This window comes from Magnolia sinica, chromosome 16 (assembly GCF_029962835.1).
Source record: "Magnolia sinica isolate HGM2019 chromosome 16, MsV1, whole genome shotgun sequence".
In the NCBI taxonomy this organism is placed as follows: Eukaryota; Viridiplantae; Streptophyta; class Magnoliopsida; order Magnoliales; family Magnoliaceae; genus Magnolia; species Magnolia sinica.
Genome location: NC_080588.1, coordinates 58,542,498 through 58,565,062, shown reverse-complemented (window position 1 = coordinate 58,565,062; position 22,565 = coordinate 58,542,498). Strand labels below are relative to the sequence as shown.

At 39.8% G+C, this 22,565-nt stretch overlaps 1 protein-coding gene across 3 annotated transcripts in view; it reads right to left on the bottom strand.

Annotated features, from left to right (window-relative positions):
• Positions 1-6,401: 6,401 nt before the first annotated feature.
• LOC131229899 (QWRF motif-containing protein 2-like) overlaps positions 6,402-22,565 on the bottom strand; it is a 40,024-nt gene continuing 23,860 nt past the window's right edge. The window contains exons 2-6 of one of the 3 annotated variants that reach the window (XM_058225962.1): positions 18,000-18,119; positions 12,997-13,113; positions 12,827-12,916; positions 7,634-7,741; positions 6,402-7,180 (exon numbers count right to left, since the gene is read on the bottom strand). In XM_058225962.1, the coding sequence (XP_058081945.1) occupies positions 7,112-7,180; positions 7,634-7,741; positions 12,827-12,916; positions 12,997-13,113; positions 18,000-18,119 (504 nt within the window). In that variant the 3' untranslated portion in view covers positions 6,402-7,111. Of the gene's footprint in view, positions 7,181-7,633; positions 7,742-12,826; positions 12,917-12,996; positions 13,114-16,287; positions 16,334-17,999; positions 18,120-22,565 lie in introns of those variants that run through there. The other 2 variants (XM_058225963.1, XM_058225964.1) reach the window with 2 other exon arrangements.

Below are 22,565 nucleotides of genomic sequence, written 5' to 3'. Positions count from 1 at the left end.
AAAAAAAGAAAGAATTTTTTTTTATATGCTTATATATACATATTTATATAGATATGTATTAGAGAAAATTGTAGGTAGAATAAAGTTCTCCATGTAAAAAATAAAAACTAAAAAATAAAAAATAAAAAAATTTGCATAGACTTTTACGGACTACAGTTATGGCTACAGCTATAATCTGTATCTATATCTTCGATACATATCGAATACACTTCGATTAATCGAAAATTGCAGGATTTTTTATGCAAAGTTGCTGGACAGTTTTGGACCTTTTCCGATTAATCGAAATACATTCGATATATCGAAGTACATATCGAAAGACCTTCGATGTATAGTAGAGGACATATTGAAAAAGCATTGGCTGCGGTTATCGCTACGGTTATAATCCGTAGCCAAAGATACCAACTCTTTTTTTTCCATGTTGTAATCTCCACCGCCTTTATGGGTCCTTTTATGAGGTATGTGTTATATCCAAACCGTCCATCTATTTGGCGAACTCGTACTAACGCTTGGGAAGAAAAATAAGACAGATTTAGCTATCAAGTGGACCACACTGTAAAAGGCAGTGGAAGATTGAACGTCTACCATTGAAACCCTTTTAGGGGTCTCAGAAGTTTTGGATCATTACAAAATTTGTTTTTCCTCTTCATCCAGGTCTTCGTGACATTATGAATATATTGGATGGAAAATAAATGTTATGGTGGGCCTTACAAAATTTTTAACGGTTAAAATCAATTTTCCCTTTGCTCTTTGTGGTGTGGTCCAGTTGATCTTTGGATAGGATTTTTTTTTTTGATAATGCTCCGAAATGATCTCGAACTATGGATGAACGTTGTGGATATAATAAATACGTAACTGTGGGGCCCATGTAACTCTGATATCTTTTGAACGGGAACGGATTGGCTACTCCCCCTGACACCAGCCATTTGCTGGTGGTCGGTGCTCTATGGGACACATCTTGATGTATGTGTGTCATCCATGTCGTCCATCTATTTTTATATATCATTTCATGATACGAGAAAAAAAATGAAGTATATATCAATCTCAAGTGGATCACATTAAAGGAAACAGTGTTGAATGAATTTTGACTATTAAAAACGTTTTGGGGGCTATAAAAGTTTTGGATCAAGCTGATATTTATTTTTTTCCTTCATCTGGGTCTTTATGACCAAATCAACAGATTGGATGTCAAATAAACAGTACAGTGGGCCTTAGGAGGATTTTAATGGTGAATATCCATTCATTTTTTTTTTTCCTGTGGTGTGGCCCACGTAAGATTTATATCCCTATCATTTTTTGTATCAAGGCCTAAAATGATCTGTAAAAATGTATGAACGGAATGGATGAAACACGTACATCATGGTGGGGCCAAAGATCACCGACCACCAGCCACGGGGCTGGTGTCAGGGGGAGTAGTCAATCCGTCTCCCTTTTGAGCCGTTCGTACAACTCGGAGTTCGAGGAGTGTCAGCCCTTGTGTTCGAGCGCCACATATCCGCTTGAAGGAACAAGCAGAGGTATTTTCGACCTTTGGCAAGCCTTCCGTACAGCTGGAGCGTTTTCTCGCAAAGGAAAATGAGGTGGGCGTAGTTTCCTAAATAGGCCATAAATGGTTCGTACAGCCGCAAATTTCTACTTTATGTATACGAGAAATCATGTGCACTATTAAAATTTTGTGTCGAGTTGAAAGTTGGGCCTGTGAGGTTTTAAGGAGTGGCGCATCACGTGGACGGTTGATATTATGTACCCATGACACGTGTGCAAAGGTACGAGAAGGGTGCTTACGGAAGGTGCGTAGGCGAGCATTCCTCACCATATATATTTATTTATTTATAAATACACACGTGATTATATATATAGACACACACGAGCCATAAAATCACATTCGGTCGGTGGGGCTCGAGTATAGATGGCCACATTGCGGAGTGTGCACGACTGTATCTGCACGGTTGCCAACATTTCGAGCAGCCAGACCGTGTGGCCCACCTGCAGCATATGCAATCAGTTGGTACCCTCTCATTTGTCGCACCAACCACTCGTGTGAGCCCTGGGTTACACATACCATGGATGGGCATTCCAAGAAAGCTGTCCGATTGGAATATCTCAGCCCTTCAACCATTGAACTCTATGGATAGTCCCCTTAGCCGTTGTTTTTCGGGCCATCGATTGAAAGCTTGAAATCTTTCGAGGCAGCCAACATCAGTTGTTTACCTCCCCATATCAACGGTTTGGATCGCCGTTTTCCTAATCTATTGTAGCATACCTTTTTCGTAAATGTTGATCCCTCGTGGGGTGGGGGGGGGGGGGGGTGGGATCTCCCCCCCCTGACACCAGGGGCTGGTGTTCGGTGGCCTGTGGGCCCCACGGCCCCACCATGATATATGTGTTTCATTCATTTTTAAAGACCATTTTAAGGCTTTATCCTTAAAATAAGAGGGATATAAATCTTAGGTGGAACACACCACGGGAAAACAATAGTGATTGGATATCCCTCATTTAAATCCTCCTAAGGCCTAATGTACTGTTTGTCTGACATCCAATCTGTTGATCAAGTCATAAAGACCCAGTTGAAGGGAAAAAACAAAGATAAACTTGATCCGATACTTTTATGACCCTTAACAAGTTTTTTATGGTCCATGTTCATTCAACAGTGTTTCCTATAATGTGGTCCACTTGAGATTGGGATATACCTCATTTTTTATTATCAAAAAATGATCTATAAAAACAGATGGATGGCATAGATGAAACACATACATCACGGTGGAGCCCATTGACCACCGAACACCAGCCATTGGCTGGTGGCAGGGGAGTAGCCAATCCGTTTCCCTTGTGGGGGTGGCTAACAGTGAAATGTGAAATGACACTGGGGTGTACTAACAAGCTAACAAAACCAAAAAAAAAAAAAAGTGAACTCGCTGCGGTTCATTTTTCAAGTGTGCTCCCTCACATGTAAAAACAAGACACACGTGTGTGAGATGGATAACCTCACAATTGGATTCCCACTTATTTAAGTGCCATGTTTGGGAATCAAGCTATCATGATCGTCAGGTGGGGCACAAATACACACAATATGAACCGTCGGTTGATTTCACTTTTCCGTTGCATGTGGCCCATTGGATTACCTTATCACCTCCTCTTTTTTTTTCATGCATGAAATCTACACAGTGGGGATTGCCCGATGAGTGGATCCGATCTCTCACATGTATGATTATTACACGTGCAAAGAAACTAACCTTAAATAAATGTTTGAGAGATGAGTGTGATGTGGGCCACCCCATTTTTTCGGCGTACAGAGAGACAAAGAACATGTGATTCCAATTTCCAATACCTGAGGAAGGAAGCCCACCCATTTATAATCTCTCCACCCGTTTTCATCCACTAGAAAGCCTTTCATTAAAACAATATTATCCGGCGGGCCAGGGCTTCAGGTACAATCACCGATCTCGAATCCCAACGCTTCAAAATCCCATTTAAAATTGGAAATGCTCACATGGTACCCATACCACCATTATTAGTGGTAGAACCGGGATGTTGTGGGTCCCACATGGATTCGATAAGACATCCGCCCGTCTAGAAGGTATGTCCCACCATAATGTCTACCTACATTAAAAAATAGACCCTAAAAATCATTAGGTGGGCCAAACCATAAAAAACAACGTAGAAGCGACCAAAAACACCCAATTTCAAGTGCTAGGGTCTATAGTGTGGGTATGGAATCAAACTCATCCAAAAGTAGAGTTCCACCATGATGATGTTACAACCTAAAATTCAGATCAATCCGATCATCAGGTGGGCCCCACAAACCTTGAATATGGATGGTTTGGAATTTTTTCTATGGCATGGCCCACCAGATGTTTGGATCGGCCTGATTTTTTGTGGTGACTAACCATTACGGTGGGTAAACCTATTTTACCGGTTAGATATCATACGCAGCACGTGGGTCCCACGACAGCCATGTGATCGGATATAGAAGAGAGAAACTTTGATACTCTGGCGGGGCGCAGTAGATCTTACGCAGGCACCAAGAAATTAATCAGAGAAAATCGGATACGTTGGATATAAGTCAAAGTGACCGTCCAAATTATAGTTCTTAATTTAGATGTAGCATGGAAAAAATATTAAAGGTTATCTGATTACCGAAATGTTGACACGTGCCAATGTAGTGTGCATGTGCATCGCGTCAGTCGCGGTCTCCTCCGCAAATAAGGAGGACAAGACAGTATCTTGTCCCTGCCAGCTTGCCTAACGTACGGGAGTCGCGCCAGCGTCTTGCTGTTTGCTGGCCACGCGGCAGGAAACCGCGAGGATTGAACCCCAACCGTTGAAACATTCGTGGGGCAATGAAGTTTTAGATTAGTCTAATATTTTTGTGTTTTCAGTTCATCCCAATAAAAATAGAAATGGTCTTACCAAAAATATCACATGTGAACGAGGGAAAACACAAAAAATCAACTTTATAAAAAACTCATGTGGCCCGCAAGAAGTTTTCAATGGAATCCGTTCCGTCTATTTGGTTCTGTGAAAATAAATCAGCCAGATCCACTACTCAGATAGGCGACAACGAAGATAACAATAGGGATCTCATGCCAACCGTCGGTTGGGTCACGATGGTATATGTCTTTCATCAGACCCAGGCGTAACTCACCAGGATTGATGTGAAGATACAAAAAATTAGATTGATCCAATACTTAGGTGGGCCACACTGTCTGAGATTACAGCTTTTAGGAGCAATTTCACATTGTTTCCATTGGTGTTGTTCATGGGAATTTTGCATCAGGCTGATTTTTTTTGTATGTACGGTTTAATAATAGTTATCAACTGATGGACGGAATGGATTTCACATATACAACATCTTGGGCTTCACAGAGGTTGGCTGTTTTAAAAAAGAGGTGGGGTAGACGTACTCTGGTCCTTCGCGCATGGTGGACCTTCAAAGTGACATGGCAGTGATCCGTCCATCGTACTTATGCCGGATGCATGCATGTGTGGAAATGGAGCGTCCAGATCGTCGTTCGCTTGGTAGATAAAGCATAGACCTAAAATGAATTCCATAATCATATATATGCCGCGTGTAAATGAATTTTCGTATGTGTACATTTGCAATCTTCTAGACCACCTGTTTTATGCATCCATATGCAAATCAAGATTTGTAGGCCCACCATGTTGTCCATGTGAAATCCACTCCGTTCATCAGATGAGATAGTTGATGCTAGGCTCTAGTTTGAAAATTCATCCAGATACACTACGACACAAGCACACAATGGGAATGGGATGCCAACCCAATGTTTGAATGTGAGACCAACATGCTGTATGTTTTGCATCAAAGCCGTTCATCAGATGTGACTCAGAAAGACGAAATGATCATACAAAAATCAGCCCCGAAACTCAGGTGGGCCACACACATGAACTTACATGTTTTAGACACTGTTCCCGTTGGTGCAGCCTAACAGAGATTCTGTTTTTTTTTTTTTTTTTTTTACACACACCCACATCTCAGTGTTGAAACAGGGTTTCTTATTGGGGCCGATCTTGTGTATATATCATGAACATAAGCGGTCTCCCGTGATGGACGGAGTGGATTTCAAATACACCATGGTGGGCCCACAGATCTTGGGCGTTTCTTGCAGCACATAAAGCAGGTGTTGTACATGATTACCGTCCCATTTATGACGTGATGGAGGACAGTCCAGTTTCTCTAGACCATTCAATATTACCTGACCGGTCCCACATTTTGGCTACATGGTCTTGTCTTAAAGAATAGAGTTGAGCGGGGCCCACACCTACCTACTAGAATCCATAAATTACAAAGACCTTTCGTTCTCCACATCTTTAGGTTAGTAGTCCCTGATCACAACAGCCATGTTTTGGATGGTCTTGAGAACTGATTCTGGCCCATGATTTTTAATCATGGAGACATTGGGTCCATTGATTCCAAACAGACGGTCGTCCTTTAAGGTACTGCATGGTTCCACTCTGCAAGAACTCCAAATATGATAAATGGTCCACTTGCCTTGAAATGACCTAAATTAGGAAATCCAAACACTTCGATCCTTTGGATACATTCGGAGCCCAAACAATCTAATTAGTAAATCACCTCTTATCTGTTGCAGCACAAAGGCTCCTACTGCATCTTCAAACTCCAATTCCTGATGTGATCCACTGGGGCATTTCTCCACCTATCGATGAGATTTTTGGGGTGCTCTCCACCCATGGTGGGTCACATATACTGATGATTTGGAAAGCTGAACTGTGGCAAAATGAAAAGCCGAGCATACCATGCCGGAGCCTTTTTTTTTTTTTTTTTTTTGAGCAGCAGATGATGTGATTCGTCTTGGGACAATGGATGCACTTCTCACAAGCCATTCCTCGTTCTAGACACAGCATTCAATGACAAAGAGCTATCATGCCCAGCCCAACTTCCCAATCTTGCCAATAACTGACCAAAAAGGAAAGAAAATTGAAAAACATCATGTTATATACACCAGCTTTTCTTTCACCTGTAGAGGTGGAGAGAGAAATTCCGAGGGACTCTTTAACACTCTTTAACACAAGAATAGATTGAACAGGCCATTTGTGGCGCATGTGCCAATGTGGAACATGTGTGGTGGTACATTACCCACCAGATGCACTGTGAACATTCTCTGGACTAAAATTCAAGGCCCACCTCATCTATTTGGCGACACTGATACACTGAATGTTGGGTAATTTTTTCTAACCATTCATTTTTCTCATGCAATTGTGGCCCACCTGACACATGGATCTGCCTGATCTTGGACAAGGGCACATTTATGAGTGGCCCAGATCCTTCCCTCATGCCAAGTTCGCCTCTTCAATTCCTCTCCATGTGTCACCTTGGCACTTCTTATGAAAACTACCCAGCCAGTAGAAAGAACTCTTGAAGAGGGAGCAAAAAGGCCATTCCTGTAATCTATGCATACAAAAATACATGATACAGTGGGGCCCTCGCAATTTCCAAAGGGCCAAAATCAGCGCTCTGCTTTGCACCCCAGAACCGACCGTGCTTCCTTATTACCACCAGTGCATCTTCTTCAGTTAGAAAGTGAGTTTTCGATGCTGCCATGTTAGCATTTAGAGATGGGAATCCTAGATCCATTTAGGCTTGGGTCAGGTTTGATCTCCGTCTTAGTTGTAGTAGATGTGTTCTTAGACTGCACTCTTCTACCTGTTTTCAGATCAGAATTCATGTCAACAGCAGAAGAATGTTATGGCCACTTGCAGGTCTTACTCCCCACATGCCAATGTGCCAAGTGTGCAGCAAGCTAGGCTGTACACCAGGTGCACTCCAAATTCCAATACATATCTTTCGTGGCCCAAAAAATCAGACCAGCCCAGGTAGAACACACTAAGAAATGGACAATTAAAAGAATAAACCAACATTCTGCATTCAACATACACAGCCCCAGATTACAAGACCAGCTTGATTTTCGGGCCACAGCACATACATTGTGGTGCTTACTGACGAATGTCTCAGGTGTGGCACACATGCCATGTCCCACTGTGTCAGGAAGGTAGGGTCTGTTATCCTACTCTTGTTAGAGAGATCCATAGCAGCGCTCTCAATGGCAGATATGTGAAATTTGGAAGAACCTAGAGCAGGCGGGTCAGTCACACTTACCTGCATAGCCGCTATTGTCGACAGCAGATGTTTGCATTGAGCTAGCAGCGCTTGCTCTTGTGTGACCACATTAGTGAGTTCAGCCACCAAGGAACTCATCCCTTCTAGCTGCAAATGTCATAGGATTTAGATTTTAGTATAAAGTAATAAGAGATGGTGGAAAGGAAACGAAGGTTGAGTTTGGATGGAGGGAAGCTAAAATTCCTGTGAAAATGGAAAACTAACAAATTAGTCAATTTAATTAGGAACAAAATATCATGAAATTTCATGATATTAGTGCAGCCAAGTACAACTTTAATTAAAAATCTACAAGTAGCCTGTAGCTTACGCCTCACACTTCAGAAGAGTGAAGGCTATGCTATTAAACACAGGTTTTAAGGTGCTATTTGGTCCTCTAGTGGTATGGCGGCTTTTATTTCAAACACCAGGTTTCAGGTTTTGTGCCCACCTTACCCAAATAATGTGTGCCCACATGGTAAGCATGAATTTGGCAAGTGGATCAAAAGTGCAGGTTTCGAAGGTCCATCAGGATAGCCTTTGAAAGGGCTAAAATAACATGGTTTAGGCACTAAGTAGGGCTGTCAATGGGCTGGGCCGGGGCCAAGAAAATCAATTTTTTGAATAGGCCCGTCCTAGCACATTGATAGCCCTAGCAATACGGTGATTTCAACCATTCCACTCTGGTTTGTTGGAAGAAAATCTTCGAAATTTCTGCAAAATCATGATCTGAAGCTTCTTGTGGCTAGATTCTAAAAGTTGCGTATTTTTTCGTTTTGATTCATTTTTTATTTTATTTTTTCCATTTTAAATGTTGTAAATAGTGTCAAATGGTAAGAAATCCATGATTGTTCATGTTTTGCATGAAAAATTATGGATTTGGAACTTCAATTTTGAGATTTGAGAGGGAAATTTGGGAAAAATCAAAATTTCCCCAAGTTTTCCTAGATCAGTTACAATCTTAGGGCCTGTTTGTTAACTCTTACAATTAACACTTAACATGGAATTTAAAAAATGCCTCATATTAAGAGTTGTTTGTTAACACAAAAATCAGAAAGCGCTAAGTGATTTTCCGCGATGTTTCGCTGAATTCTTTCGGTGATGGGAGTCTGGCTTAACGGTGAACACTGAATGCGCTCCATAAAATTTTCTATTAAAAGAAATTTTTGATTCCAAAATTACCCTTACTACTACGGATATTTTTTTCTCTTTTAAATTGTTCGCCGAATAGAAAACTGTCTTTTAACATGTGAAATTTATTTATGCCCTACCGTAATTTATGTGTTTGATCCACACCGTCCATCAACTTTTTCAGATCATTCTTGAGCATGCGCCCAAAAATAAGGTATATGTAAAACTCAAGTGGGTCACACCATAAAAACCAATGGAAATTGAATAAAAACTCAAGTCCACCATTAAAAACCTTTTGGGGGCCATAAAAGTTTTGGATCAAGATGATATTTGTTTTTTTACCTTTGACCTAATCAACAGATTGGATGTCAAATAACTAGTACTGTCGGTCTTAGGAGAATTTCAATGGTGGATATCCAATCATCATTGTTTTCCTGTGGTGTGGTCCACCTAAGATTTATATCCCTCTCATTTTTATTTTTTTTTGTGAAGCCCTAAAATGATCAGTAAAAATGGATGAACAGAATGGATGAAAAACATACATCATTATGGGGCCCACAAAGCACCGACCACAAGCCATGGGGTTGATAGCAGGGGAGTAGATACTTGTCGTGGGAAGACGAGCGCCTTCGCTCCTCGAGCTCCGAGTTGTGCGAACGGTTCAAAGGAGATCAAAGTTACATGGGCCAACAATGATGTATTTATTATATCCACACAGTTCATCCATTTTTTGAGATCATTTTACAGCATTAGCCAAAAAATGAATCATATCCAAAGCTCAAATGGACTGCACCAAAAATAGCAGCGGGATAATGATTTTCACCGTTAAAAAATTCATAGAGCCCACCATAATGTTTATTTTTCATCCAATCTGTTCATAAGGTCACAAATACCTGGATGAAGAGGACAAACAAATTTCATATTGATACGAAACTTCTGTGACCCCAAAAAGGATTTCAATGGTAGGCATTTAATCCCCCCACTGCTTTTTGCAGTGTGGTACACTTGATCTTTAGATCTGCCGTATTTTTTGGCTCAAGCCTTAAGACTTGCTTGAAAAATGGATAGACAGTTTGGATATAACACAGTTCATGATGTGACCCACAGAACTTGCTGACGTCAATGTGTGGTACACCAGTAAATCCGCCTCCATCCGATAACACGGATTTACCGTGACGCGGATTAGCTACTGACAGGTTGATCAGCAAGAATCACTACTGAAGTGACGTCACCAAGTTATGTGGGACCCATCATGATGTATGTGTTGTATCCACACCGTCCATCCATTTGGTGATATTAATTTAGTGTATGAAGCAAATAACGAGTTAGATCCAAAGCTTGAGTGCACCCCACAACGGAAAACAGTGGAGAGAGTGTCGTCCACCATTAAAAATTTTTAAGGGCCACAAAAGTTTTCAATCAAGCTGAAATTTGTGTTTTACCTTCTTTCATGTCTGTCTTAACTTATGAACATGTTGGATCTAAGATAAACATCATAGTAGACCTTAGGAAGGTTTCAACTTTGGGCGTCACTCTTCCCACTGTTTTCTGTGGTGGGGTTCACTCTAGATTTTTGATTCGACTCATTCTCTGTCTAATGCCCTAAAATGATATCTCCAAATGGATGAATGGTGTGGATACAACACATACATCATGGTGGGTCCCACGGAACTTGGTAACGTCACTTCAGTAGCGAGTCTCGCTACTCAACCTGTAATTATCTAATCCGCTTGGAGTCCACTCATTTTAGGACATGCGACCAAAAATAAGATGTATCTAAAACTTAAATGGGCCACATGATAGAAAATAGTGGGGAGTTTTTTTTACTACCGTTAAAACATTTATATGGCTACAAAAGTTTTGTTTTGGTTTAAGTTCACAGTGTTTTCACTTCATCTCAGTCAAAATGACCTTATAAATAGTTTGGATGGAATATAAACATTAAGGTGGAGGCTAGGAAGGTTTCAAAAGTGGGCATTCCTTTCCCCACTATTTCATCTTGTATGGCCCACTTGAGTTTTGGATACTCCTCATTTTGGTTGAATGTCCTAAAATGAACTCGAAAAAACGGATGGACATGTTGGATTTCTCACAAACATCACAGTGGGCCCCACCCAAAATCCTTGTGCTAGAACTTCATGCGAAAGGCTTTCATTAGGAAATCCGTGTCCGTCCATATGCCGAATTTACTACTAAAGCCTCTTTGCAGAATTCCCTGCGCTGGAAACGTAGGTGGGGCCCACCTTCATGTTTATGAGAAATCCACCCTGCCTATCGGTTTTATGAGTTTATTTTAGGACATGGGACCGAAAGTGAGGTGGATCCAATAACCAAGTGGGCCCAAAATGTCAGGATCAAACCTCCTGATTTGAAATATTCGTGGGGCAACATAAGGAATTTATCTATTTTTTATGAATAACGATATTTTAATTTTCTCTTAATTACTTTAGTTTATTTGAATTAAGTAGAAGAATTTTATTTTCATTTAATAAAAAATTAATTTCTTTATAATGTAAAACATTTCCAAACAGGAGATAGGGGCAAATGCGTCAAATTAACGCATTTCAGACATTTCAAATGTTTCTTAACAAACACGTTGTTTTAAATTCGGTACTTAATTTTCAGACTTCCGCCATAATTACCAAACAAGTTTTTTGACTTCAGATTTCAGATTTAGATTTCAGATTTAGGCTTTAAACTTCAGATTTAACAAACGGGGCCTTAGTGTCTAAACATGAAATCAAACATGTATATAACTTGAACTACACACTATTGGCAATTTGGAGATTTTTCATAAAATTTTTTTTATTGTTTTTGGAAAATCCACAAGTATATTTCTAGTTTTCTATTTCTTCTTTTGCTTTTGAATGTAATGTTTGTGTTTGCATACATGTATTCTTGAATATAGTTGCATCAGTTCACTTAGACAACACATAGATTAGGACTTTATAAAAAGGAAATCTATTATGTGCACTTGTTTTTTGTGATTTTTTTTTTTTTTTCTAAGTGTGTATTGGTGTCTTTTTAACAATCCCTGAAGTTTCATTGAACAATTTGACTAATTTCCAATGTTTCCTAACAATAACAATAAATTACACAATGCAATTGATATATCCTGTGCGATAACCAATATGTATATGTATCCCAAGGGTGCGATACATTAGGAGATAACGATATGGAAAACATTGGATATAGGTAGGACATATGAACATCTGTAGCGATATTTGAAACTTTTTTTCTTTTTCTTCTTCTTCATCTTCCCCTCTCCTTTGTTGTTGTTGTTGTTGTTTTTTTTTTTTGACAGCAATAATTGAACTTTCCTGATGGAAAGGAATTCTATGATCCCCAATTATATGCACAACATACTTCAGTTTTCAGTTTCTATGCCCCAAAATATTTCCTCAATTGAAGATACCAGCCACCACTAGTGGGCCTTTTTTCTGCAATTGAAAGTGAAACCTTGCTATATTTCCGTTCTAACAATCTATTTGCAAGCTACAAATTGAAAGGTTAGGATTCTCATATCAATGAGATTTCTAGAGCACGGTCCATCCAAGGTGGGTCCAACAGACAACTGGTCTGAATCACTAAGCCATGGCCCTGCTTACACAAATTGGACACTGAGTATATTATGTATATAGTTGGGTTGTCCAAGCAAGTCAAACCATGCTCCATTGATCCAGACAACTAAGCTGATGGGTTCACAATGAATGGGCATACAACAAAATCCACTGAGATTGGTCGGTCCAAACGCTTCAATCAGAAGACTACAAAATGACTGAATAAAAAATGCCAATGATTGGACAGCCAGTATCTTTCAATCTGGAAGATCTTTGGGACATCCCTAATCCACAGCAAGGCTCATCCAGTCACTGGTCCAAAACATGAACCACATTTGTATGAATGGGTGCATCAGGACAGTATCCACATCTGTAAGCATCAGAAACCTGGTACTCCACATTGCAAGATTTGCAAGAATAGCAAAAATTGGAGGACCACAAAGCAATAATATGCAGAGAGCAAATGCAATGAGGTGAAAATGAGAAGAAGAAACAGCGTCTTCACCTTAGACACTAAAGAACATATTGAGGATCCCATTGCTTGCATCACATCAACGGCTGAACAAACAGCGTCCTTCATTCTTCGGATGTCTGCCTGTTGAAGGAGCAGCAGAAGTTTAAGCAGTGATGTTAAGATCACACCGCTGTGCACTGTAAAAATCTGACAGGACTTACCCTTGCTCCACCAATGACTGGAAGGCGAAGTGTGCTTGCTTTCAAAGCTTCAATTGCTCCTGATAAGGAACTGGAATGGTCTCTGTCCAGAACAGCCCACTCCTCCAAATAGGACAGCTGCATTGATAGAATGCATGAGATACGTGACAAGCTTCCAATGCAAGAAAAAGTAGCAAGCCTGGGCAGTATATTGTAACAGAACTGAAAGAGGAAATGCACAATTCTCATTGCTTGATCAATCAATTTGTTCAGCCCATATAAACTATACATGCATGGGCCACCTCTGGTGTTCCAAGTTGTTCAGATGGTGAGCCCCATCATAAATAGGGGTACCCCATAATTCACCCCCATTGGATTATCCTAACCATCTGATAGGGACCCCATTCAATGTAGATCACTTGATGCAGTTATGAGCTGTCCTTTGCAAGATACTATTGCCCGGATAGGATCATCTTATAGATAAGATATTGGGCCATGGCCAAGATATGATGAGGCCCACCAGATGAGTAGCTTAAGCTTACATAATATTAGTAGTGCTGTCAGCGGGCTGGGCCTATTCAAAATTTTGCACTTCATAGGCCCAAGCCCAGCCCATTGACAGCATTAAATGTTAGATAGGTTACCCACTACATTTTGGTACAAACCAAAGATTCAGACTTCATAGATGATGGATTGGTAGGTACACCCTGTATGCCAAGTCCCTACAACTCCATTCATTGACAATTTAGTTCTGGTATTATGCATTCTTTACAATAATTTTTACTTTCCTTCTTTCCATTTTTCCGATTTCTACAAGTATATTTTTAATTTATGGCTTAACACCTCACCTTATATGGCCAAACTATTGTTATCTTTAGAAACTTTTGCTTTGAGACTTTTGTGAATGTGTTGAAGAATCTTCGTAACCTTTCATTCCATCTGCCAACGAAGTTAGCTTGAACAGCAATTATTTCTCTTTTGATGGTTGCATCACTCTTACAAAACAGGCAGTCTATTATGTTGACTTTTTTTTCTTTTTTTTGGTGTAAATAACGGAGTTTTGTCAAAAATGGAAAGAGCAACAGCTATCCATTACAACAAAGGAGAGAGAAACTAATGCAGAGAATTAGCCTAAAGACCCCTTCCTTTGCACGCACATCAGGGATGGAATCCTCCCTAGAAACCTGACAAAAGGATACCTGAGTGCAATCAGCCAATAGTATTTTTTAGAATGTTATGGTGATTCCAGCTGTGCACAAAATGGCTGACCCTGAATCCCCCTTCAACAACAAGAGGTCCAATAGAGGATTCCATGGTCCAACTGGGCATGATGACTCCAACGACCACACTCATCCTTGATCATGCCTACCAGCATCACCCGGATTACCTCTAGTTACAGGGACACTTCCATCCACATCAAAATAATGTATAAATAAATTAATAAAATAATAAATAAATAAAACAATGGAAACAAAAAGGAAGAAAAGGAAGAAAGAACATTCACACAGTTCCAATAAAAACCAATTACTAAGAGTCTAAACTAACAAAACATTGAAAATTATGCAATAAATCTCAAGAAAGAGTACTTTGTGTTAACATCACTCACTCTCTTAAAAGAAACTAGAGAATGATGAAAAAAGAACAACGAAGGTTTTGATTTTTTTTTTTATTTTGTTTTCCCCTTATATGGGCCATGGTACCAATTATGAAAAAATGAACTAAAATCTATAATGTGAGAAGGAATACTTATGATGGTTTCTTTTGACAAAAACATAATGGAGGCAAACTACTTGAGGCCTAGGAGTGAGAAACTAGGATTGCCAAAAGAAATTTACACAAGCACAGCTCTTTCCTTCTTTCTTTTTTACTTTTCTTCTTTTATTGGTAATTTACATAAATACAAAATTTGAAGAATCATGCTGTCCCTAGGATTGTCTAAGTATCAAAACCCAAAAAAGTATTGCCCAAGTAGCACTAGCCCGAGACCAATACCTAAATGTAAATGAGAGGAAAGGCCACCATATTCCTGTAATGAAGGTTATATAAATAACTAACTGTAGATTTCAAAGTCCTGGTATATTTGGATTGCTACCAGGCAAGAAGCTTGTCCAAATCAAATACCCCAATTTTTTTTTTAAGTAACTGAATATCATTCAATAAACATAAGAATGTTGGCATGAAATTTAAGCCATCCTAGCTATCTAATCATAAATTAAATAACTTGTTGGTTGTAATCAACTCATTGGTTGGAATCGACCTATGTAATTGACTATTACTATCACTTGATTGTAATCAACCTATGTAATAGCGTATTACATTGCACTTGTGGGAGTTTTGTCTTCCACTGCTGGTCCCCAGCCCAGATAAAGGAGGGTTGCGTCAGGTTGGTGGCCGATGTCAAACTTATGCCATAACTTTCATCATGAATCCAAACAATATGATATTTTGAACTCATGCTAGGGGCTCTCCCTATAAGCGACTCGCTACATCGGAACCCGAGTATAGTGAGACATGGGCAAGGGTTGACTATGGCATCCCCCAAAAGCGGTGCACCGCAACAATGCCGGGTTCCTGTGAGAAGTAGGAAGGGTTCCCACACCATTCTAGACTCGCGCAAGTAAAGAAGCTAGTCTAGGAGAATAAGATTCATCTTGCCACATGAAATAGGAACATTGACAGGTTAAGGGTATGGAGTAAGTAGATACGATGAACAAAGGAGAGTTAACATAGCTTGCGTGTATAAGACCAAGTGAAAAGGGGCTAAAACTAGAGAAATTGATGGATATAAACTTTGGTATATAGGAAAGGCAATAATAGAAATGGGGCATGAATAGTTGTATAAAGATTTAAAAGATAAAAGTTGTAGATTTATGAGAATAAGTGATAGGATTTTATCAGTAAAAATTGTGTTAGGAGAGGAGGTAATCAATGTTTTTAGTGCATATGCGTCACTGTTAGGAATAGACGATAGGAGCAGGAGACAATTCTGGGAGGATATGGATGGACTAATGCAAGGAATTCCAAATGGGGAGAGGATATTTGTAGGAGGAGACTTAAATGGTCATGTAGGAAAGGAAGTAAAGGATATGAGAGTGTGCGTGGAGGATATGGTTTTGGGGGATAAATGAGATTTGGGACGAGAATCCTTGATTCTGCTACAACATACACTCTAGCTCTACCAAACACATACTTTAAAAAGGGAGACGGAAATTTAATAACTTTCACAAGTGGATCATATACAAGCCAAATAGATTTTTTTTATTCTTCTTTAAAAAATAGAATAATTAATATGTAAGGATTGCAAGGTTATACCAGGAGGGAGTCTGACTGCACAATATAGGTCAATGTTTATGGAAGTCTGCATTAAGAAATGGAAGAAAGGGAGTGAAATTAATAAGTGCCCAAAAACTAGGTGATGGAATTTAAAAGGAGAGAGAACGATGCTATTCAGAAATAAATTAATCAAAGAAGGAAAGTAGAATGTTGAGGAAGAAGTAAATGGTTAAATGGAATGAGATAGCTGAGTGCATTAGAAATGTCGGACTAAAAAGAGTATACAGAGTGCAATTTTAGTAAAAATAAGAGTGACAACAAGGAATTAGTAAAGATTTACCAAGAAGTTTCCCAAAAGAACCACTTTCAGTACATTGGGTCACTAATTCATGAGAGTGAAGAGATTGAGAAGAATGCTCCACATAGAATTCAAGCTTAGTGGAAGAACTGGAGATGTGCCTCTGCAGTTTTATGTGATCGTCGTGCGCCACTCAAACTGAAAGGGAAATTTTATAGGATAGCTATAATACCAGCCAAGCTTTTATGGGAGAGAATGTTGGGCAGCTAAGGAACAACACGCTCTTAGGATGAGTGTAGCTGAAATGAGGATGTTGAGATGGATGCTTGGCAAGATGAGGAAGGATAGAATTAGAAATGAATGCAATTGAGGGAACTTTGGAGTAGCACCAATAGGTAATAAGATGAGGATAAGTAGACTTAGATGGTTTGTCATGTGCAACGGAGACCAAAAACTGCACCAGTTAGGAGTGACTTGGTACAAGTTGAACGCTTTAAAATGTCAAGGGGAAACGACTTGAAGACCTATGGTCTAACTGAAGGTATGAATGGCAGAACAAGATTCATATAGCCCACCCCAAATAATTGGGACAAGGGCCATAAGGCTCAGATGATGATGATGATGATGAAATCAAAAACCAAATCTGACCACAGCTTGGTCCATTTCAGATTGAATTTGAATGTGCCAGAAAACAAAATGCTTATGTCAGGAAATACTCTAATACAAAATTGATCTAAAAGCCCCTCTAGCATGTGTCCCAAACACCATTTGCTTCTCTTAAAAAGTAGACTGTCTATTTAGTATTGCTTGTTTCTATATTTTCATGCTTCCCACAATATTTAAGTTAATTCAACATTACCAAATGATTATAAATACAAAATAAAGGAAACAACAATTCCTACTAGAAATTAAAGATGCACCCAGAATAAACTGGGAGTGAGAAGTGATACCAAACCAAAACAGCAAGAGTTTCAACAGAAAATCAAGCAGGCTCTAGCCCCTACAGATTCTTTATGAAACATAATCAATATGACAGCCTGAGTCTTACTTATCGCTCAAGGATGGCAGATAGCTTTGAATTTGAATGTGCCAGAAAACAAAATGCTTATGTCAGGAAATACTCTAATACAAAATTGATCTAAAAGCCCCTCTAGCATGTGTCCCAAACACCATTTACTTCTCTTAAAAAGTAGACTGTCTATTTAGTATTGCTTGTTTCTATATTTTCATGCGTCCCACAATATTTAAGTTAATTCAACATTACCAAATGATTCTAAATACAAAATAAAGGAAACAACAATTCCTACTAGAAATTAAAGATGCACCCAGAATAAACTGGGAGTGAGAAGTGATACCAAACCAAAACAGCAAGAGTTTCAACAGAAAATCAAGCAGGCTCTAGCCCCTACAGATTCTTTATGAAACATAACCAAGATGACACCCTGAGTCTTACTTGTCGCTCAAGGATGGCAGATAGCTTTGAATTTTGCCTCAGAAGTTGTAGCTGGATCCTTTTAGCTGTGACAGAATCACGTAGTCCTGAGGTAGTTTCCCACGCATTATACAGATTTTTCTGGTACAGATTAAAAAACATTTAAGATGATACGATCCTCTAAGAATCAGTTATGCTAAACTTATTCTGACTAATGAATAACGAAGAACGTTAATTTATTTTGACGAATAGTAATTAATTACTAAGAACATTATGTTATCTTATTTTTGACAAATAATAACTAAGCACTTTTGATTGATGAATAATAACCAACTATATTGTTTGCATACATGAATCCTGACAATCTGACAAACAGAATTTGTGTAGCCAACCTCAAGTAGTTGGGATAAGCTTAGATGATGATTATGATGGTGATATTATTATTATTATTTGCATACAGGAAAAGAGAGAGATGCCATCTGTAAAAATGAACAGAGAGTACCCATTAAAATACAAGAGAAACTGTCAGGTCCTGATGCATCTGTGGTGGGGGGGGGTGGGGTGTGGGCGGTGTGTGGTGGCGGCGGCAAAAGTATCTTCTTGTACACAGTTCCTACATGATGCACCCATGATTTGGCATCTAGACCATTGATCAGACAGGCCGCATCCTTAGAATCCCCCAGATTGAAAGATCTTAACTCTTTAATCAGTGGACTAAAAATAGACGGTTAAAAAAAGTTTAGTAATGGTATGGAGAAAAGGCCAAAGATTGGCTGACCTGAGTCTTCCAATCTGGAAGATTTTCAGGGCATCCAAATTCACTGTGAGCCCCATCATACTAACAGTCTGGATGGATCACCAATCTGTAGGACACACTTGTTAACACTGGTGAACTGGGACACTCTTCATGTCTTGATGCATTGGAATTAGGATGCTACCATCTCTCAGAATATGAAGTTAGAAAAAGAAGCAGAACTACAAACACAAGTACTCGCATGCACAAGTATAGAAATACACATTCTTATGCGGTTGGAGACCCTTGATCAATTTGTTCGAGCAATGAACTTAACCTTATGGCGAACAGACAAGTGGTACTGATGGTCAGGCTAAAGAAATGTACCAGAGGTTGTATCTTAACAGTAAATGTGATGCTATCACATAAGCAAGAAGAGGTTTGACAGTTGAGCATACTACGACAGAAAATTACTTCAAGTTCTCACCAGGAGACAGATATATGCAATTTGGAGCCTGAACACAAGTTCCATGCCTTTGGCAGCTACCCTAATTGGGTGGTTTCCAAATATATAATCATAGAATGACAGGATGGTGAGGCGAAGAAGCCAAGAGATGGCTCAGTTTCTTGCAGCAGGATTGGCCCTTTATGTTTTTATCAGCTGATCCTGCCGTTTGCGTAGTTTCCAGATTTGGGTTAGTGATATTCTTTAGAATCTGGGGTAGGATGGTGAAAGTTAATTCTCTTTAGAGACATACAGTTAGCCTGGCAGGGGATTGGTGCAATTGACTCTATTTTCAGAGTCGTGACCCTTATGGAGCATAGGGAAGTTATTTGTCTTCAACATTTACACCTTTAGGGTTTTCTCCACCATGGTTGCCACAGGGGGATTGAATGATTATGCCAATCAAATGATGGGTAGCTGATCAAGAAGTCTAATTGTTGTATGGATTTGGGTGATCTCAGCCAGTTGTCATTAGATACCTTATTCCAATTAACACATCAACAGAAGAGAAATTGATTTATAAAAGCTTTAAAAATAAATCGATGACTCGTGACATGAATATGTGCCCTGAAGTAATACTTCAATATTAATGATTCACAGATTATATCAACCAAAGATATGAAGATGGTAAAAAGAAGAAAATAAAGTTCTTCAAGATAGATCTAGATCCAGTTCTACATTCAGGATCCTGATGCAAATCACAATCCATATTTTTATAGAGATTGCTGTATGGACCGCTTTACATGGGTCCCAAACTCGACAAACTCAATCTCATCTAATCCACCTTCCTTTTATTTTGAAAGGAAAACACAATGAGGATAGATGACAAGGAATCATCCCTTCCCCTAACACAGAAGAATCAGCTCCCCAATATTCCTTCAAAATCAATTGTATACCCCAAAATCTCTTTTAAGCGCAAAGCCCGTGCAATTACCTTTCTTTTAACTGTTTGGAAGACCACGTCCAGAGATTCCTCTTTGTTTTTAAAGGTTCTATTATTGCAGTCTCTCCATATCACCCACAACCTTGCCGGTAAGGTCAATTGTCATGCGATCCTCCCTCTTCTCCCAAACTTTCACAATTCCAAGCATTAAAGAAAGCTCCAATGATCCTAAACATAACCCAAGCCATCTCTAATAGTTCTAACACTCAATCCCATACAGCCATCAAAATGAAATCAAAAAAGAGAAAAAACAATGCAAGAACAAGTGATCCACCAATTTTGCATTTCACATGCCCAAGATGCACCCATTCAAAGAGGGAGAAATGGGAGCATTCTCACAAGCAGATTGATCGAGATGGAGGTCAGCAAGCCAATCGCAGGGACAATCTCAGCAAAAGGTGATCCAGGAGAAAATCTACATTCAAGTTTGGGGTGGAAGCAGGGAAGCGAAGCAATTAGAGAATATGAGATCACAGGTAGCTAAGGCCACGTGTCGAAGCCGATCAAGGGACGAGAGGTGAGCTGCTGACAAAGGCAGTGGAAGAAAAAAGGCATGCAAATAGGCTAAGTAGGCAAGGGAGGGATTATGCAGGGGATAGAAGAACGGAAGATGTTAAAGGGAAGGGGAAATTGATAACAGAAGCGGGAAAAGGGAGGGGATGGAAGAGGAAAGGAGGAGAGAAGCAAAGAGGGAGATGTTGCAGGCTTTTGAACTAGGGGAGATGTGAAAGGGAATGGCAAGCAGATAGTAGGAGCAGGAGGGGGATGATATCTAACGCAAATGGATGCGTCATGAGTTCCATACGGATGACTTCTCAATACAATTTCTTTCAAATTCATTAAAATTTCCTGTACTGATTATTCGTCCGAGTGAAGGAGAGGAAGTCGAAGGGTCAAGGTACATCAGAAATACCAACCCCTCTCTAAGCACCCAGCATTGTCTATCGAAGATTACCCTGAGGGATGGATGGAGTTTAATTTCTGGAGGGCCTTCGAAGGTGTATGCTTAGTGAAGGAGATGATCGTTCCTAGGAAGAGGGGATCTTGGAGGTATCAAGGATTTGCTTTCATTCATCCCGAGAGCTTGGAAGACACAAGGAGGGTGGTGGCAGAGATGAATGGGAAGGTATTTGAAGGTTGGAAGCTCTCGGTGCAAAAAGCAAGATATGGAAGGCTGGGGTGGAAAACAAAGAGGAGGTAAGGGAAGGAAAGAAGAGGGAGGGAGTCTCGTATATGGAGGTGGTGGCTGATGAGGCTGCTAGGGTATACTAGGAAGGGGGAGGAGACGGTAGAAAGGAAGGATAGCAAGGGGGAGATGGTGTTAGAAAGGAAGTGCAAGAGAATGGAGATGATGTAAGATGGATGTAGCGGGAGGATGAGATAGATGGCCCAATGATTAGAGTCCATGCAATGGTAGTGGAAAATGCCTGGAGCATTCTTCAGTGGAGCCTAGTTGCGGAGATGAAGGCTGGATTCTCCATGGATAAGGTGGGGAAGTGGTTGAGTAAATGTAGATGTGTTGAAGAAGGAGCTTTCTCCATCAAGCCTTCATCCGAGGAGGCTTGGATATCCTTCAGGACGTAGGAGGAGCTGGATAAAGACATAACGGAGGGGACGCTGCTAGTTGAGGGGCCGGTGGAGAGGTGTTGTGTAGGATGCCTTGATTCTGCCAAATTTGTTGTACAAAGAAGTTCTGGTTTGGTTCCACCAAAGCCATTTTCGATTCAATTGAAAATTGGAGAATTCTCAAGTTGCTCACAGTGATGTTTTGGTCGATTTCGGTTCAATCGAAAATGCGTTCGGGTCAATTCGATCCGATCGAAGGTCATGTTCGGTCCAACCAGATCTGTTACGTAGAGTTGCGCAAATCGGGCTATTTAAGCCTAATCCGAGATTAGGGCTTGTATTCTATTACGAACGTTTTCTAAGGGTAAGGGTTTGCGAGGTGAAAGGGTTTTCAACATTTGTAAGGGCTTGGGAAGGATTTTCCAAGGGTTGCGCATCTCAAAGGGGGATCAGGTATATCTGTAATTGAAGAATGTGAGTCTGTAAACTCTAAGGTTTTGATTATTGTGTATCTCTATCGCTTTGTGCAGTGGTTTTTTCCCGCAAGGGTTTTCCACATAAATATCTTGTATTATGTGGTTGATTGCTTTATTGTTTGGTCATTCTACTTTATTCGATTATTCTATCTTCGTTGTATGTGCTTCCACAAAGTGTGCAGATTGACGGTGGTATTAGATCCAAATTTCTAATACCTATGGTTGACCTGGGTTTGTTGGGGGGCATGAATCCCAACAAAGTAACATCAAAGCGTCAGGTTTAAGGATGTTTTGGAATTCAACAAAGATGTCAGGGTTGAAATTTGATATATAAAAATTCGATGGAAAGAACAATTTTAATTTG